Consider the following 20652-nt stretch of genomic DNA (forward strand, 5'->3'; position numbering starts at 1 on the left):
CATCCGTGGACGTAGATCACCTTAATCGAACGACATAAATCCTTGTGTTACGTGTTCGTTTCGCATTTGTTTTTTCAACATATATCTTACCAATTTTTTTTATGAATATTTTCAATTAATTACATAATTACAACATTATTTATGAATTATAGATCTTAACAATTTTTTCTATTAATTATTACTAATATAACATGTTAAAAAAATACGATATAAACTAAATATTATAAATATAAATAATTAAAACACTTAAAAAGGGAAAAAAAAAAAGCCAGGCGGGCCGTGGGGGCCCATTGCCCGGCCGCTCGGTAGCCGGGCTACCGAGCGGGCAGAAGGGGCCCACCGCCCACCCACTCGCCAGTTGGGCTGCCGAGCGGGATGGCTGGGCCCACTCCCAGCCCGCTCGGCGGCCCGGCTGCGAGCGGGTCTCGCTCGGCAATTCCACCGCCGAGCGAGACCCAAATCTGTAAATATTTATTTTTAAAAAATATTTTCGTAAATATTTAATTTAAAAAAATTAAATTGGAAAAAAACCCCATTTTAGCCCCACAAGTCCCATGCTCGGCCCCGCCTCTCCATATATTCACAAAAATGCCATTTTCTCTTACTTACTAAAGTTAAATTCCATGTCATCAATCCCTAACATCACTAATCTTAGCCATCCATTTCTCCTCTAATTAAGAACTTTGGATGTGTCATGCCATGTGAATTATTTATTTATTTTTAGTCATAACGTGCCATGTGTATTAAAAAGAGCTAATCATATCAGTTCTTGCTCACTAAGATATGAATATGAACCAGATATGGTTGAAATGAAGTTTGGCCCAAAGGGCCGAACAAGTAAGATGTCAAAGCTTATGAGATGAACTTAAAGAGAAATAGGACAAGTGGGGAATTGGGATTCAATCAGGTTTGACCAAGGTGGACCCCAGTCGACCCAAAAGTCAACTCATTTCAGCCCGCACGACCCGTTGTCGGCCCCCTCTGTCCATATTCACAATTTTGCCATTGTATCTCAATTACCAAAATTGAATTCGATGTCATCAATCCGTGAGAGCACTCGTCATAGCCATCCCTTTCTCCTCTAATTAAGACCTTTGGATGTGCCATGCCATGTGAATTGAAAAGAGACATGCCATATCATTTTCGGGTTTATTTACGTCGAAATGTGCTAAATACCCAAAAATGAATATTATATGATATGATCATATCTCGCTTAATTACTACAATTCACCAAACAAGAGATATGATATTGCAAAATCCCTGAATTTCATATCATATCCGATCAAATCCAATTCAATTCAATCATGACTAGAAATCCAGACGACTAAACACGGTCATATCATATCCGATCAAATCAAATCCAATCCAATCCAAATCTAGTAAGAGAGAAAAATATGATTATTCACCTTTACTACTATGAAAAGTTTTGCCTCTTGTTACTTTGTTGAACTTAAACAATCATGAAGCCACAAAAGAGAATGAGTTTCGATTGTCTTTCTGCTTTCATGGACATTTGACATGATCGGAAAGTTACGAAGGAGAAAAACCTTCGAGACTCTAGCGTGAACTAAAAAACTAGGAGACGTGAAACTTCAACATGAATCGTAGATACAGAGGAAAAAGAGATGGAGATGCTATTTTTTTTATTAGAAATTTTATTGCACCTCATTCTTCCATAATTAGAAAGATTATTTTCAAGTTTGAATTTGTTCATTTAAAATATATATGGGTTCTTCTATTTCATTTTTTTTCCGCTTATTTTTTTTTTTGTAGATCTCTTTTTCTTCATTATTTTTATACCCTTCCATCATTTCTTGATAAGAAAAATTATTTAACAATAAATTGTATTATTTTACACTAAGCGTGTGCATATTATAAAATACAAGAAATTCAAATATACAAATATTTATAAAAATAAATAAGAAATTTAATTATTTTTTAGTTATTTTGAATTTTATTTTTAATATTATAACTCAATATAAATTATATTATATTATTAGTTTAATTTTATTATTTAAGAAGTTTGTTATTTGAGAAAATAGCTTTTATGCCATGAACATAACAAATTTTACCCACTTTTAACCCTCCTGTCCCGTGGAATAATTTTGTCTAATCTATATCATATTATATCTCATTTTATCTTATTCTCGATTGAAACCAAACGCAGAAGAGAATAAATTTTATCTTGATTATCAAATGTAACCTAAGGATTAAGATTTGAGATAAATTTGAAATTTCGCACTCTCACAAAAAATTTTGAGAGGAAAAGCTCTCTCTCTCTCTCTCTCTCTCTCTCAACTCCTCTTCACGTCATCCTCTCTTCGATGATTCTCCGGCCAATTTTTGGGACCGGTCCTCCAGTCTTGACTTGCGACCAGCTTTATTGAAGTGTCCCGACTCCATCCATGGTGATTACCATCCATTTTCGTCGTCGGAATCTCCCTAATTCGGCCGATTCAAGCTCTTTGGCAGCGGCAATCAAGAGCAGGGGCGAACGGAACTTTGACGTGCGGCAGTGGAAATGGCCAACACCGATATTTTTATTTTTGCTGGGCCTACTTCCGGGTTCTAATGGGTTAATTTCTTTAATGAGCCCAACTTAACCTGGTTTAATCATGGATCGAAGAGGGTCTAGGTAGTAGGTACCCCTTTTAATTTTACTTCATCGTCTCATTTTTCAATTATAAAATTTATATGAAAGGTTAAAAATCTCTAGTTATAATGGCCGGTTACCTAGCTCTCTCGCTCGAGTCGGTGGCGCTTAGCCTTAGTCCATCGAGGCCGGGCCCAATTCCTCGATGAAAGGGTTTGAGTTCAAAGAGGCCGGGCTTCAAGTCCTTGAGAATCGAGCACGACCCTATTGCTTGTGCTTGGGTCCACATACGTCGATCTTGGGTCCATTGAGGCTAGGCTCGAGACCTCGGTGCCCGTATCCTAATCCATAGAGGTTTGGCTTGGGTCCTTCCAAGTCTGGCCGGGGACCTTGGTGCATGTGCTTGGTTCCCTTAAGGCCAATTCTAGAGCCTTTAGTTTTTTTAAGAAAAAACAATTGTGCACGCATCGAGAATGGAATCATGGTCTTTGACATTAATAAACAACATGACCAATATATGTTTTTCTATTGAAATGGTGTAACTTCAAAATTTTACCATAAAAAGCTCATTTTTTTTAATCCAAAAACATAAACTAGGCTAGTTCCCACATAGAACCGTGAATCAAATCGGAACCAACAAGTTCCTGGTTCCAAAGCCTCTTTGTTTTTGTTTTTCCGCATGCCGCTCACCCGCATTTCCACATTGCTCATGTGCCATGCGCCCATGATGCGACTCGAGCACCTTAGCTTACTTACGGATTGACGAGCTGGTCCTTGAAGTCGACCATTCTTAGAGACAAACAATTTAAGGAAAAAACATAGCTAAGAATTGGAGCTCCGGCTCCGTCTAGGTTGGGTTTATTATGGGTCGCTAATATTGCATTGTAGAAAAAATGGGTCAATAAGGGTTAAATGGATATGTTTGGATCGGATCATTATTACCCGACTCAAATCCAACTTGACCCCGACTGGCTAAGATGAAGTTTCAAGGCAATTCTTGTTGACATCCTGCCCACAGTGTTCACCACGACGAAGCATCTAATTCACTTATTCATTAATTTTTGTTATCGGCGGTTGAAAATCTTGAACTACAGTACGAGGTTTGACAAAGTTAGACAGAAGGGAAAAGAGTCCTGGTATATACTTACCACAGGTCTCATTAGAGACCCTCGGTGCAGTTATTGCATAAAATATTTCCTCCGGCGCAAAGCACGAATTGCACAGAAAGTTCAGAGTTGGAGATTATAAGATTCATTGTGAGAAATTAGAACACCCAAATATACTTGGAAGGATATAAAGGCAGAGTTAGACTTCAGTATTGTCCTTTTTTTTCTTTTACCTTTTTAATTGATGAAAGAAAAATATTTAACGACAAATCATGATATTCTTTTTAATTAAGATCATATGTCTCTCTCCCGTCTTCTGGGAGCTCTCTACGTCTCTCATGGCGTCGTATACAAAAAAAAAAGCAAATACAAAAAAAAACCCTCTCTCTCTCTCTCTCGTTCATATACTTTTATAAGGAAAATTATTACTTATGAATTTATAATCATGGAATCTAAAAAAAAGAAAGAAAAAACCTATATCTTTTTCTCTTCACTAATTCGTGGATTGTTTTAAGTTCATTTTCAGGTTTCAGCTAAACATAAAAAAATATGTCATTTTCTTGAAAAACGACTTCCCGAAAAATATTTTTCGGAAAGGCCACATTTTTTGCGAAATAAATAGAGTCTTGATCGTTTCACTAATTTATGGGTTGTTTACAGAGTTTTGGACACCCAATGATATAAGATTTTAAAATCAAAGGCTCGTGACATATTGGCCCTACTCGTTCGGATCGAGGAACAATTTTCCCAGGCAATAGAAAAGTGATTTTCGCAACCCAACGATCTTTTTCCTCTGTTTTTTTTTTCCTCTTTTGTCGATTTTTATCTCTAGGTCAACTCAAAGTAGAATTTCATTTCATATGATCACATTTCATTGGCATTTCATCTATTATCAAGTTGGCGCATTCGTTTTATTAGGGTATACTCCCACAGGTATTGTCCAGAAAGTGACTGCCCATCTAAGAATTGGGACTCTGGCTGGGTCTAGGTTGAGTTTACTACGGGTCGCTAAAATTGTATTATAAAAAAAATGGGTCAATATGAGTTAAATGGATCTGTTTGGATCGGATCATTTATTACCTAACTCAAATCCAACCCGACCCGACCCGGCTCGGCCTAAGATGAAGTTTCAAGGCAATTCTCGTTGACATCCTACCACGGTGTTCACCACGACGAAGCATCTAATTCATTCATTCATTTATTAATTTTTGTTATCGGCGGTTGAAAGTCATGAACAACAATACGAGGTTTGACAAGGTTAGATTGAAAGGAAAAGAGTCTTGGTATATACTCCCACAAGGTCCCGAAGTGCCAAAACTCAAATGTGTCTTGTCTAGGTAAAACCGATAAGTGTGAAAATACTTACGTTGCACCTCTAACTAATGTTTGTTTTTTTGAATCCTCACAGCTGTAATTTACACAGATGTCCTTTTAATTTGATGATTTGTTCTTTTTTTTTTTCTGGTTGAATTTTTGTTCAATCACATCCTTAGTCTCCTACGAATTCGTGGGTTGTTTACAGAGTTTCGGACGCCCAACGATATAAGATTTAAAAATCAAAGGCTTGTAACATATTGGCCCACCTCGTTCAGATCGATGAACCATTTTCCCAGGCAATAGAAAAGTGATTTTCGCAACCCAACGATCTTTTTTCCCCCTTTTTTTTTTTTTGTGGATTTTTATTTCTGGGTCAACTCATAGTAGAATTTCATTTCATGTGATCACATCTCATTTGCATTTCATCTATCATCAAGTTGGCGCATTCGCTTTATTAAGAGAAAAGGTGATTAGTGTATATTCACTTGGCAATCTTTTAATCAGATCTACGTGTTTCCCGCGGTGGTGGGGCCCGCATGTGATTAAACGTGGTTTTTGTTATATTTGAGGAATCATATTTGATCCGAAAATTGAACTATTTCTTTTTTTTTTTTTTTTTTTTGCTAGAAACTTCAACCGTTTCCTATTAATTCTGTTTGACAAGTATTTCCGAGCACTCATTAATATCATCAAGAGAAATTCCGAAAAGGAAAACTAAGGCACCATTTGACATTTCTTTTTAATTAGGAAAATCTGAACCCCGCCGATTCGATTGCCCATACAACCAAATCGTTGATTTACATAAGTAGAATTCTTCATTTATGAAAGTCAGGTTGTGTCATTTTCAATTTGAGATATTCTACAATCCGTTGTAGAACCATATTCCAAATCGAAGATTACAACTTCCTTAAAAAGAATTTCTTAGCCATATAAAGCATATGTCAAATGCGGATCTTCAAATAAGAACAGCTTTTTAATCTAAATATATCATTATTTATGAACAGTCTTTGAAAACATAACTAGTCTTTTGATTCTGAATAGAAAGAACACTAAGATGAAAGTTACTAGAATCCTTGTTGATGCTCGCATACGAGTCTTCATTCAAAGGTATGGTTGAAGCTACATAAGTGACACTTCACTTAATCTAGATAACATGATTCAGCATCTTCAAAAGCAAATACGCGATACTCTTGCTTTGAGTCTAAACATCCAACTATGGTCAATATAAACTTTTTTTCTCACGTGTATCACATGAAATAAAATACAACAAAGTATTTATCCAAGTCAATAAGATTAATGATAGTTATGTCAGTTATCAAAATATATTAGAGGAGGTTTTCTCAACAATGAATTATATTCCAAACCCCATGTTCAGCAGATCTTCGCAGCAAGCACAAATAACATCAATCAGAACTTACTATCCCGTTATGTGAACAATCCCAAATGCACGTAAATCGCTATTCATTGCACTGTTTGCACTTTGCAGCATTTGTAGTGACGGAAGGGGGTCCAAAGACCAAGAAGTTAGCTATTTTATCAACAAAGCAGTCGCCGGACTAGATCCGATCTCCTGGTAAGTTACCAGTGGTTGGTAACCAGCTGCTTCGTCCTTCATATCCAAAACATTTTCAAATCTGGTTTTGGCAACAAACTTTCTAATCCTGACCGCACAATCAGCAGGCTAACATACACTAGCTTTACTGATGAAGCACAGAGCTCTAAAACCTGCCACCAGACGAAGTAGGAAGTTCGTTTAATAAGTAGGACTCCTACGAACCAACTTTGCTCATACAATCTTAACTTAGTTTCTGGACATTAGGAATCACCTAGTTGATTGAACACTGCAGCTTCTGACAATCTTCCAAGCATCAGCAGCGGATAGAGAGCTATTTAAGGAAGGTGTGCAGACAACGCTATCGTCCACAGCACCATCAGGTTCTGAACTTCCACCATGAGCAGCTTAAATAGATATCAGAAATGACATTACAGCTTCTACTTCAGCATGATAACCCAAACCTGAATCACAAACATCTCATTTTGAATAAAAAGAAAAAATCAATTCCAGATTGTCAGGCAATACATCAAATCGATGCATTAGACTTAAAAGAAGAAATATTACCGATGCTTGGAAATTCCCCTCCCGATTTTGAGCACCATCGAGCATATGACCCTCAGAGCTTTTTCAACCTTCCAATGCCATCTGGTGGCTTTTCTATTTTACTACCATCGATATCCAGAACTACCAATTTGGCAATTCCCATATCCATTCAGGTGATCGTCGGGAAGTTGGGGATCTTTTTCAATCGACAGCACCGCAAGTTCACCAAATGGCTCCGGAAGTTCAAGCAATCAATTTACAATCCTTTAAGCACCTTTAGCTCCTTCAACCTTCCAGTACCATCTGGTATCTCTTTTATGCTACTATGAGTAATATCCAGAACTTCCAAATTTTGCAAATCCCCCATCGATTCAGGTAATTCCATGATCGTCGTCCATGACAAGTCCAGTCGAATCATCAATTCCAACTTCCCAATTGAGTTGGGGATCTCTCTCAATCGGTAGCAGCGTCCCAATGACAAGAACCGCAGAGTCACAAGGAGCCCGATGCTGTCTGGAAGTGCCAGCAAGCTTAACACAGCCTGATAAGTCAAGGGTCAACAAGCTCTCCAAACCGCCTATTGAGTCCGGAAGTCCAACCAATAATTCGCAATCCATGGAACTTAGCGTCTTTAGCTTCGTTAGAGAACCGATGGACGAAGGAATACTTCGTATCATAGTTTTATCTAGACGAAGTCTCTCCATGTGTTTTAGTTCACCCATTTGAAGCGGCAGCTCCTCAAGACGCGAACATCTACTCAAGTTCAGTTGAGTCAAAAAATCAAACATGCCAAATGAGTTGAGGATCTTTCTCAATCGGTGGCAGCATCCCAATGACAAGCACTCCAGTATAAGCATCACTAGCTTCTTCAGAGAACCGATGGAGGAAGAAATTTCTCACGTGACAGTTCGATCTGGAAGAAATTGCTCCAGTTGTTCTAGTTCACCGTGACGCGGCAGCTCCACAAGACGCAAACATCCAGTCAAGTTCAGTTGAGTCAACAGGATAAGAAATAATTTGCGATCCTTGGCACTAAGCATCTCTGGCTTCTTTAGAGGACCGGTGGAGGAAAGAATACCTTGCATCATAGTTTGATGTGGAGGAAGCTTCTTCAATTGTTCTAGTTTACCCATTTGAGGCAGCAGCTCCTCAAGACACGGACATCCTATCAAGTCGAGTTGAGTCAACAATTTCAACTTCCCAATTGAGTTGGGGATCCATCTCAAACGGTGGCAGCGTCTCAGTGACAAGACCGCAAGTTCACGAGGGACCCGATGCTGTCTGGAAGTGCTGCAATCTCAACACAGCCTGACAAGACAAGGGTCGACAAATTCACCAAGCCGCCTATCGAGTCCGGAAGTTCAACCAATGATACGCAATATCTGTCACTAAGCTCCTCCAGCTTCGTGAGAGAACCGATGAAGGAAGGAATTTCTCTTATCAAAGTTTGATCTAAAAGAAGTTCCTTCAATTGTTCCAATTTACTAAAGCTTCTCCAGCTTCGTGCGAGCCAGGAATGCTCCGCTTGCCTCGGTTCTGTCGTTTCGAGAATCAGGATGTTTTAAGCTTGTGGTGGATTTATTGGTTTTGTTTTGTTTTTTTTTTTTGTTACTCGATGTGTTTTCCCTCGGCAATTAGAGCTTCGCGCCCGGCAGCTAGATGCATCCTGAATTGTGTTTGTACCAACAGTGGTGGCGTGGTAGTTTTCTTCGTGGTCTTGGATCGTGTTTGGTCTGCTGATTCGGTTGCGGGAGCTGAAGTCGATATGAGGTTCTTGTCTTTAGTTATTTAGATTTAGTCGATGGCCCGAGTGCTCTGTATTCAAGACCAAGAAGGATACTCAAAATTTAGGTATCAACATTATTGCTTTTTGGTTGCCAATTAATTCTGTTTCAAATTTGATGAAAAGGTGCTTTCTATCACCATAAATCAAATTTCTTGCGTGAAAGTATGTAAGGTTTGACTTACGAGCTAGACTTGATATTAAAATATCTTAACATTTCAATCTATTCCTAAAATCTTAAAAAAAAAAGGATGTTTTTTTTTCACCTTTTTGTTCTTTATGTATTACTACAGTTAGTAGGGCTATCAAAATGAGTAATTAACCTATGTTCTAATCCACATTTATTTTAATGGGTCGCCTCCAATTGAAAGTATGGATCACAATAAGTTCTACAGTAGAAAGCCAAAAACATATGGATTTTAATCGGTCTATTATAAACCCACTTCCAGCTAATTTAATAAATAGGTTAAGCTCAATCGGCTTTGATCCTTCTTTGCCGGTCTCTCTCTCCCTCTTCAATGTCATGACTCGCGACCTTCTCTCTTCGTTCGCTCTGCTTTCATCATTGTTATGTTTTTCTTCGATGTTTGGCTTGCGACCTCACACTATTATGACAAATTGCGCGTTTGTTGAAAATCAAACTTTCACCACCATCTTCATGCCCCCATCCATAACCTGACCCTCGACCTCCCTTACTAACTTGATGAGTGGGTTCATGGGGCAACCCATTCTTCAAAGTCGGTGTCTAGAACGGCTCACTAAATTTGCATTGAATATAAATGGGTTAAATAAAGTTAAGTGAATCAATTTGGGTAAGATTATTTTTGATCCGAATCATCCGTTTAATGGTTCTAGTAGAAAGTTATACTATTTAATCAAAAGACAAGTCAAATAGTCCAAGTCCTTCAAACAGATGGGAAATTTTGTCCGGCAATATAAAGAGCGATCTTTGGTAATCTAAAGACAAGTCTGTTTTTCGTTTGTTTCTTTTGTCGAAGTCGAACTAGAATTTGCATTTCACGACCTTTGACCTCATCCAGAAATCTTAATCCAAAAATGAAAAAGAAAAATCCGGAAAGGAGCTTTAGCGAGCGGGTGGGACCAGCGAGGCCCACATTCACCCTTCTTTCAAGGAAGTCGGCAGATGATGTTTCGGCCTCAAATCAAAAGGTCATCAGATATTTTACATTGCGATTGTATCAAACATTTAGCACGTGGATGATCATTTTCCATCCCACGTGACATTTTGGTGTACACACGCCAGCAAGTTCCGATTAGAATTGATGGATGAACTCAATTGACAAAATATAAAAATGTTTAGAGTCAAATTTCATAATTAAAAATTTTAAAACTAAATTGATACAAATTTAATAAATTTATGATTTTTTTTTACGATGATTTCCAAATATTTGTATATATAACTTCCTCCGCTGGGGCTTCTACTTGGCACGCCAACCCCACCCCCACAAAAAAAAAAAAAAAAAAAAAGGCGGCAAGAGGAGAAAAGTCGCTCAATGTGTGCTCCTAATTTCGACACGGCACGTCTCTCACCCTCTTTACTCGGGCCTAGAATTTTCGGACCTCTTTCAAATACGTTACGGAAGAAATATCACGAAAGTCGAGAGCCATCACGCCCGATTTAAAAAGCCTTTCTTGTGCTGCTTGCTACTACGAGGGTTTCTGATCAGTCCTAGAGAACCAAGCCCCCTCCCGAACTTGAACTAGTTCCTCATATTTTCCTGAATCATTTCTGACATCCTTCAGGGTTGAGAGTCAGATTCTGGGGGAGAAACTAGGTGCAGAGTCAGTCAGGGCAAAGAAGAGATGGATCTTCCCCTTGTCAAAGCGTACCTCTTCGCTCGACTGCGAAGTGTTCTTGAGCTGCGCAGATGCTCGAAAAGGCTTCGCCGACCGCCTCTACGGCAGACTCGTCGGTGTCGGAATCCGTGTCTTCAGGGACCACGCAGGTGAGAAATTGAGGCCAGAAGTTCTGAAAGCCATTAAGAACGGTAAGATTCTTATCCCGATTATCTCCGAGAACTATGCTTCTAGCAAATCCTGCCTTGACCAACTGGTTCACATGATGGAGCGCCAAAAACACTCGGGGAGGCGCCTAGTGTTTCCCATATTCTACAAAGTGAAAGCCGCGGATGTGCGAAAGCGAAGAGGTAGCTTTGGAGAGGCATTTCGTTGCTACAGGCGGAGTTTTGACGGAAAGGTTGTGGCCGAATGGAATAAAGCGCTTGAAGAAGTCAGTAAATTGACGACGGGATGGGAATCAGAGAGAGTTGCTGATGGGTACTTCCTTCTTTAACCAATACCTTGTTTACTTTATTTAATGATGAAAGTTCTTTGCTATAATACGCGTAACATTAGAGAGACCTTGAAAAGAAGTTATGGGTGCATCCAAATGGAGCAATCACAGGATTGGGTTTGGCCCTTTTACATCTTAGCAAATGAAATAAGAAATGGAGGTGGGAAAGAGATAAGTTTTCCAAGCTATCCGCAAGTTCTGTTTTTTGTGCTATCGTTAGATAATACTTATGCCATTAAACTCATTTTTATTGACAGGCGTGAAGAAGAATTGGTAAAATTGGTTGCGAAACAAGTTTCCCAAGAGTTGAAGAGACAGTATTTGGTCGGAATTGATAGCCGTGTGGACGAGGTCATGCAATTAATAGATGAGCGTTCTAGTGCTACCGTAATTGTGGGAATCTATGGAAGGGTGGGCATCGGTAAGACGACTCTTGTTAAAGCCATCGACAAAAAGCTGTCCGGTTCATCGTACTGGCGTAGCTTCATTGCAGACATCAGGGAATCATGTAATCGCAATGGTATTGTGAACTTGCAAAATCAGTTAATCGCTGATATGTTGGGAAGGAAATTATGTTCAAACGAGTGATGCACTAGGCGGAATCTTTACCCTCACATCCGTATTTAAAGCTAAGAAAGCGCTCATTATTCTCGATGACGTGGATAACACTAAGCAGTTAAACGATTTGGTTGGAATGAGTCATTTATTGGCGCCCGGAAGTAGGATCTTTTTTACGACTAGAAATGAGAGTGTTCTTGGTTGGGCCAAAGTCGACCGCAAGTACGAGCTTAAGGAACTGAATGAGGAGCAGCGTTTGATCCTATTTTCTAGACATGCATTTCGAAGAGACTCTCCTCCCAATGAGTTTTCAGCTCTTGCTCGTCGTGTGGTATCTATAACGGGAGGGCTTCCCTTGGCTCTCAAGGGTGTCGGTTCATTTTTGTGCAGAAAACCAGCGAAAGTATGGGAAGAGACAATACGGAAGATGGAAAATATACCTTATAGGAAAGTGCAAGAAAGGTTGCTGAGTGATGTGAATCTTACCGGAGATTTTCGGAGTTTGTTTTCTGAGTTAAGATGGCTCAAACGGGGGAATTGTCCCTCAGAATTTGAAGCAACCAAGTTACAAGCAGAGAGATTAGTCATACTGGATTTGTCAGGAAGCAAGATTTCAGATAACTGGCGGGGATGGCCTTCGTTGAAGGTATGATATATAAACACGTTCTTTTTCCATTTCTTTTGAGTAGGAACCACTCCTCGCTGACCCCTACGACATATTCTTTCTTACAGATGGCAAGAGAGCTGAAAGTTCTCAACCTTACAGGTTGCCGTTCTTTGAAAAGTACTTCCTACCTCTCAGCTTTTAAAAGATTGGAGATTTTGATCCTCAGAGACTGCAGCGAATTGAAGGGAATTCATCCTTGTATTGGAGACATGAAGAACCTCGTTTCCCTGGACTTGAGGGGATGTTCGCGTCTTACGGAACTGCCTCCTGAGATGGCTAAACTGGGACGATTGGAGGAACTTCATCTAGATGGAACTGGGATACGAGAAATTCCTTCCTTCATGCGTTCTCTAAAGAAGCTGAAGACGCGTAGTGCCAGTTAACTGGGTAAGCTGTTTAGCGAATTTGTTGGCCCTTGTCTTGTCAGTCTCTGTTGAGTTTCTTGATCTCTTGACAGCTGCGGGTTTCATGGATTGAGAGAGAGCCCTAACTCAATTGGGACGCTGGAATTGTTGACTCGACTGGGACTTATCGTGGCCAAGGGTCACGGAATTACCTGAAGGAAGTTCTGGATATAGGTAATAGTAGCATAGAAAAGCTACCAGATGGTATTGTAAGGGTTGCAAAAGCTGTGAGTGTTAAATGCATGATAGTGCTCAAATTTGGGAGGGGAATACCAAGCATCCGTAATCTTTCTTCTTTTTAAGTCTAGTGCATTTTGATGTAATGCCCAACAATCTGGAACTCGTTTGTATTTTTATGCAAATGAGTGGCTTGTGATTTAGTTTTGGGTTTTCATGATGAAGGGGAAGCTGTAATGTCATTTCTGGTTTCTATTCAAGCTGCTCAATGTGAAGTCTAGGACCCTATTGGTGCTGTCGATGATTAGCGTCGACTGCAGAGCTTCCTTAAATGGCTCCCTATCTGCTGCCGATGCTTGGAAGATTTTTAGAAGCAGCAGTGTTGAGTCACTTGGTTATCTTAATGTCCACATTATAGGTTGTTTCGAGAAAAAATTGACATTTCTGAAAACGTTTTTTGAAGAAGTCGTTTTGACAATATTTTTCGATATTTAGCTGAAATATGAAAATGAAGTGGGGAATATTTTCCGTCGTTTGATAATTGGAAACTTGATTTTATTTTCTTAAAGAGACATGCATTATTCATATGATATAAGGAATACTTGGCAGCTGGGGTTTTTGGTCGCAAGAGTTGGGGTTTCTCGTGTTGTGAAAAACGAGCGGTTGAAAGATAAAATAAAGACAACAAGGAAGCAATCACATACCAGATTTACATGGCTGAGTTAGTTGCATTTACTCTATGAAGAGAGCAGCAATAATTTCACTATAGATGAAGCATACAATGGAGATTTTAATTGCATTTGAGTTATTCAAACACTCTCAATATTTTCTAATCCCCAACAACTCACATAGTATTTAGCATACATAATTTTTTTAAATGCAATCTATCAATTTCACGAAGGATATCCCAAATCTTACCACTAGATTTATTGGCTTCAAAACACTTGCAATTTCTTCATGATGTAATTCACGAAGAAGCAGTCTTTTTGATACTTTTTCACTAATCAAATCATTAAATTATATCAATGTGACGTTCTACCGTGAATTTTGTTTTATGATTTAGGTAAGCAAGTGTAAGATGTGAAATATATACTTTTCCTTGTTGATTTTAGTGCAGGATTTTGAATGAGTGAACGTAACTTCAATTGAATATTTCATTGTTGAATTTAATCTACCAGTTCAGTATAGTAAATGCAATATAAACTAAAGAGGATTTGTATAGTTTATTTTTTACTTTTTCTAGTCGAGGATGCTCAAGAGCATAAAATTTATTATCTACTTACAAAGAAGTTGGACTTTTATATAGTATATTCATTGTCTAACAGATTGAGAGATAGGAAAAATACAACATGAACCTAACAGAGTTATATTAGAATATGGTCTATTATTTTGGTCTTTCAATAATTTATTTTTTTCCATATGTTTTTTTTTAATCTAATTTGACCTAGTCTGTTTTTTGCTTTCTGTTTTTTTGGGTAAAATCGAAATGGAATTTCATTTTGTAGGATTACATTTCATTTGCATTTCACCTACCCTTGTGTAAATCAAAAAAGGTGGGACCAGCATGTGCTTCCCGCTTCTTAGTCAAGCATTAACACATATGTAAACGAAAGGGGGAAATAGTTGTTTCAATTTTTGTATACCCACAAAATCACTATCAGTAATGATGATATTGTCTACATATATAATCACAAGCACACATCAACTGCCTAATCACACTAATAACAAAAAAAATATCTGATCGGGTGACAGTTAAATAGTTGAGCATACCCACTAGCCTCCGATACTTACTTGGTTTTTTTTTTTTTAATAAATAGAGGTTATGCCAATCCGTGGGAAAGGGACAAAGAAGAAACAAGGCAAAGCTCTGCTGACTTTTTTCCTAAATGGGACCACGTAGTAGGATTCGCAGAACCAGTCCCCCTCGATCCATCCATTTTGTTCGTCAACCAGCATGACCAGGACATGAGTAAAATGATGAAAAAGAAGATTTCATTCCACAATTTTCAATATACTGATTTGTATTGTTATATTATAATTCAATTAATACTTTTAGTAGCTTGACAAAAATTCGTTAAAAAGACCCAGAAGTCAGCTCATTTTAGCCCCACAAGACCCATGCTCGGCCCCCTCTCTCCATATATTCACAAAAATGCCATTTTCTCTTACTTACTAAAGTTAAATTCCATGTCATCAATCCCTAAGAGCACTAATCTTAGCCATCCATTTCTCCTCTAATTAAGAACTTTGGATGTGTCATGCCATGTGAATTAAAAAGAGCCAATCATATCATTTCTTGCTCACTAAGATATGAATATGAACCGGATAGGGTTAAAATGAAGTTTGGCCCAAAGGGCCGAACAAGTAAGATGGCAAAGCTTATGTGAGATAAACTTGAAGAGAAATAGGACAAGTGGGAAGTTTGGATTCAATCAGGTTTTACCAAGGTTGACCCCATTCGACCCAAAAGTCAACTCATTTTAGCCCGCACGACCCGTTGTCGGCCCCCCTCTGTCCATATTCACAAATTTGCCATTGTATCTCAATTACCAAAATTAAATTCAATGTCATCAATCGGTAAGAGCACTCATCATAGCCATCCCTTTCTCTAATTAAGACCTTTGGATGTGCCATGCCATGTGAATTGAAAAGAGACATTCCATATCATTTTCGCGTTATTTACGAAATGAATATAAGCTAATTACTAAATTAAAAATTAATGAATATTTTAGTGATATAGACCATATTTCTACTCATGATTGAATTGGATTGGATTTAATCGGATAGGATATGAAATTCAGTAATTTTGCTATATCATATCCCTTGTTTGGTGAATTGCAGTAATCAAGCGAGATATGATCATATCATATAATATTCATTTTTGCGTATTTAGAACATTTTGACATAAATGAACCTGAAAATATACAAATTGAGACTATAAGAATCTTTCACAATCCACATCCAAATCTAGTAAGAGAGAAAAATATGATCATTCACCTTTACTACTAGAAAATTTTTTGCCTCTTGTTACTTTTGTTAAACTTAAACAATCATAAAACCATGAAAGAGAATGAGTTTCGACTCTCTTTATGCTTTCATAGACATTTGACATGATCATAAAGTTACGAAGGAGAAAAACTTTCGACTCTCTATCATTTTAGTATAGTTTTGGCGTGAACTAAAAAACTAGGAGACGTGAAACTTCAACATGAATTAGAGATATAGAGGAAAAAGAGATGGAGATCCTATTTTTTTTAATAGAAATTTTATTGCACCTCATTCTTCCATAATTAGAAAAATCATTTTCAAGTTTGAATTTGTTCATTTAAAATATATATGGGTTCTTCTATTTCATTTTTTTCCGCTTATTTTTTTTTATTTTGTAGATCTCTTTTTCTTCGTTATTTTTATACCCTTCCATCATTTCTTGATAAAAAAAATTATTTAACAATAAATTGTATTATTTTACACTAAGTGTGTGTATTATAAAATACAAGAAATTCAAATATACAAATATTTATAAAAATAAATAAGAAATTTAATTATTTTTTAGTTATTTTGAATTTTATTTTTAATATTATAATTCAATATAAATTATATTATATTATTAGTTTAATTTTATTATTTAAGAAGTTTGTTATTTGAGAAAATAGCTTTTATGCCATGAACATAACAAATTTTACCCACTTTTAACCCTCATGTCCCATGGAATAATTTTATCCAATCTATATCCTATTATATCTCATTTTATCTTGTTCTCGACGAAAACCAAACACGGGAGAGAATAAATTTTATCCTGATTATCAAATGTAACCTAAGGATTAAGATTAGAGATAAATTTGAAATTTCTCACTCTCAAAAAAAATTTTGAGAGGAAAAGCTCTCTCTCTCTCTCTCTCTCTCTCTCTCTCTCTCTCAATTCCTCTTCACGGCATCCTCTCTTCGATGATTCTCCGGCCAATTTTTGGCACCGGTCCTCCAGTCTTGACTTGCGACCAACTTTATTGAAGTGTCCTAACTCCATCCATGGTGATTACCATCCATTTTTGCCGCCGGAATCTCCCTAATTCGGCCGATTCAAGCTCTTTGTCAGCGGTAATCAAGAGCAAGGGCGAATAGAGCTTTGACACGCGGCAGTGGAAATGGCCAACGCTAATATTTTTATTTTGGATGGGCCTACTTCTGGGTTCTAATGGGTTAATTTCTTTAATGAGCCCAACTTAACCTGGTTTAATCATGGACCGAGAAGGGTCCAGGTAGTAGGTACCCCTTTTAATTTTACTTTATCGTCTCATTTTCCAATTATAAAATTTATATGAAAGGTTAGAAATCTCTAGTTATAATGGCTAATGAGCACACAATTAACTACCTCTTTGTTAAAACTTTATTTCAAAATTGAAATTTATAACCGAATCTAATTATCTATCAGATTTTTGACCATGTGGGTGATTTTATGAAATAAATTTGTAGGTTTCTAAAGTTAAGCATAACTAATTTGTGCTTTCTTTTAAGCTTTTCATATTTTAACATGAATTATAAGAAGGCATTGAAAATTTACTTACACCTTTTGCACTTACAAGATGGCTTTGAAAATTTATTTACATATTTTGCACTTTCAAACTCGCCTAAGGTATTTTTAGGGAAAATCTTTTAAACATATTTTAGAGTTTTGATCCATTTTCTATGTGATTGATATACAACCGATATTAACTACTTCCTTCATAACAGGAGTTAAACAGCAAGAAATTTCATGTTTTTCCTTTATGCGTTGATCCTTTATTAATATTTAGGTATAGTTTGAATATAAATATGTTTGACATTTTATCACACTTTTAACAAATTAACCTTTTTCATATTTTGATCAATTTTCTTTTCTACTTTTTATTAAGATCAGCTAAATAATTAAATTCAATTTTTGACTTTGAAATATAGTTTCACTCACACTATTCAGAAAAAAGTCATTTAATTATGTGTTCATAAGATGTCATAAATAAAAATTTCTTATGAATGAAAATGTGAGACCATAAATTAGAATTGACAATATTCTCTAGGTAAAATGATAATAAGATATAGCAAATTGGTATCTTGATACACGGATATTTGTATTGTGGAACTAATGAGAGATATGATAGACCTAAGGGCAATTTTGTGTATTAGCTTGATAAAAAAAGAAACAGTAAATTGAAAGAAGAGATAGAGAGAGGACATTTCGGTAAGTTGGCTGAAAATATGAGTGTGTTAGACAAAATGAGGGTGAAAATAGCGCCGCCCTTATAATTTTGCCAATAGCATGTTTTACTCTTCTTAGAACTATTATATTGTGGGGGAAAACTTTTATTAACCTGTTGGCACTCCAAAAAAGTCAACTTTAAAGTTAAAGAGCTCAAGTTGAGAAGAAGGAATATGAGATGGTGACGGATCGGGTTGTCTCCACCACAAACTTCCCAAGGAATTAGAGCAGATACTTATTAGCATTATCACTTTAAAATATTTTAGAAAATAAATGTAGGATTAGTATTTGCAAAATTACCAAAAAAAATCCTAAATTTATGCTAATTCAATTATGCTAAATTGTCCTTTTTTTTTTTTTTGTTGATTCAGTCATAAATCTTTTGCAATTATGCCAAGTTAATATATCTAATCGATTTTGGCCGATCGGCTTCGACCGTTCAGTAATATAATATTTTAATGTTTTTTTAAAATTTTTCTATCTTTTTTATTTTTTATTTTTTTTCCCTTCCCTGCCGCCCGGAGTTCTCATCAACCATTGAAGACGAACAAGAGAAGTAGAAAGCTGCGATCTCTCTTCTTGCTCGACCAGGTACGCTTGTTAACCTTCATTTCTACGCAGATGTCATTTCCTCTTTCCGATCCGCGAATTGTCAATCAAATCCGAAAGTGATTGAGACTAGGATTCCAATTTGCAAATCTTGCCAATCACCCAATTTGATTTCGAACCTAGAAGATGAATTCGGACTATGGAAAACCCAAATAACCACAATGAAGCTCCGTTTCTCTCAAAAGCTTCGATTTTGATGTTAGAATCGGTTCCAACAAACCTAGGTCCTTGAACGATGTGAGGAACAAGACGACCTCCTTCTCGTGCACCGCCACGTCATTGCTTGCGTAGCAGTCAAGGCCTGTGTAGCAAACCAACAAGCCCTCATCGACCCACCAACCAGCCGTTGTCGCCATTGCCGCCTCTGCCGCCTCTGCTCTGACTTAGTCGGCAAGGGTAGGGTCCTTAGGCGGGCCCACGTCGATGTTTGGTGACATCTTCAGCAAGTGCTGGTCATCGTCGTCAACAATGGGTTCTGAGGCCTTGGGGTTGGGGATTTTTTTTTTTGGTCAAAGGGGTCGGAGATTGGGATCATAAAGAAGGACCCGAACTTGTTTGGGGATCTGGTTAGCTCGGCTTTAGGAGGCCAAATTTTGGGCTAGCGGGCCTCGCTAGTGACCGGTCGCCGCTAGTGGCAACCGGTTGGAGGAAGAAGATTGGAGAGAAAAAGAAGAAGGAAAGAAAAATAATAAATAAAAAAATAAATAAAAAAAAATCTTAATAGTAAAAACGGTCAAAATTGTAATTATGTGAATTGCACAATTGGAGTTATGACTAATTGGCAAAGAATAATTTGAGCATCCATGTCCACAATTCAACGCTTATAACTTTGTTGGTCAATATTGACTAGTCAAAACCTTTTAATGATTTATCTTTTTAAGATACAAAATGGGCTAAAGTACACTGGAAGTGCCAAGACTTTATGACGCTAATTTAGTGCAAAACTTTAAAATAATTTGAATGACTTTTAAAAAAATTGACACAATTACAATAGGTTTATAACTTTGTTGATAATTTTTACGCAACTAGTGAAAAACCCTCTTTTAATGATTTATCTTTTTGAAGCATCACAAAACATGTATTATATTTTTCATTTTTTGCATGTTGTCGGGTTCAAACTTGGTCTTGCATCCCCGCCTTCATTTGTCAGTCCACTAGGTGGGTTGTCTAGTGGTCATAAACACCAAAATCCAATGGAAATATGTATATAGATTCGAGTTGTTTAAACAACATTGCGTGCTTTTGTGTTGTGTAGCTCCAAACTCATGAACGTATTATTCTAAGTCAGGAACAAGTTGATGGTATTCCCCTTTTGATGTCTCCATACCCCTCCGCAGGGCGACATGAGAGCAGAAAAAAAAGAGAAAGGAGGATATGATTTCTCTCGCTTTGACCAATAAAAAGATGAACGCATTTTTGTTGGGTAATCAAATGCTAAAAGTCAAATGGTAGGCAGAGACAGTTTATTTTCCTTCTTTTTGCATCTTTCTTTTGGCAGGCAGGAATCATTCGGAAGATAGCTGAAGAAGTTGGTTCAGTGAGGCTTTTTCAAATTGTCATTATTGAATTGCATTTCCCGGTGTCAAAATCCAGGTAGGCTTCTTCCGGATTGTGTACAGCATTCTTTGCCAAGGCAATGATATCTAAAATTATGATTATCTCCTCAATTTCTCTGTAAAATGTTACCAATATTGAGTCATCCCCCATCGAGTAACGGTCAGATTTTCCTATTTCCCAAGTTCTTTTATTGGGGCCTAATCTATATTTTAGAACGGAGATTGATTCTAGATAATATT

General features: G+C 37.2%; 1 protein-coding gene across 1 annotated transcript; it reads left to right on the plus strand.

Moving 5' to 3' along the window:
- Positions 1-8729: 8729 nt before the first annotated feature.
- LOC125314757 (disease resistance protein RPV1-like) lies at positions 8730-12819 on the plus strand. Its single transcript, XM_048277782.1, has 5 exons — positions 8730-8884; positions 10662-11195; positions 11469-11731; positions 11841-12415; positions 12502-12819. The coding sequence occupies exons 1-5, from the start codon at positions 8730-8732 to the stop codon at positions 12817-12819; spliced, it is 1845 nt and encodes a 614-aa protein (XP_048133739.1).
- Positions 12820-20652: the final 7833 nt, after the last annotated feature.

Source organism: Rhodamnia argentea, chromosome 1 (assembly GCF_020921035.1).
Source record: "Rhodamnia argentea isolate NSW1041297 chromosome 1, ASM2092103v1, whole genome shotgun sequence".
In the NCBI taxonomy this organism is placed as follows: Eukaryota; Viridiplantae; Streptophyta; class Magnoliopsida; order Myrtales; family Myrtaceae; genus Rhodamnia; species Rhodamnia argentea.

Excerpts from the sequence above, each read along its gene's own strand:
- LOC125314757 (XM_048277782.1), top strand. The coding sequence starts at position 8,730 with ATGTGTTTTCCCTCGGCAATTAGAGCTTCGCGCCCGGCAGCTAGATGC. Across the intron at positions 11,732-11,840 it reads GGAATCATGTAATCGCAATG|CTAAGAAAGCGCTCATTATT; the intron begins GTATTGTGAACT and ends CCGTATTTAAAG. Across the intron at positions 12,416-12,501 it reads GGGGATGGCCTTCGTTGAAG|ATGGCAAGAGAGCTGAAAGT; the intron begins GTATGATATATA and ends TCTTTCTTACAG.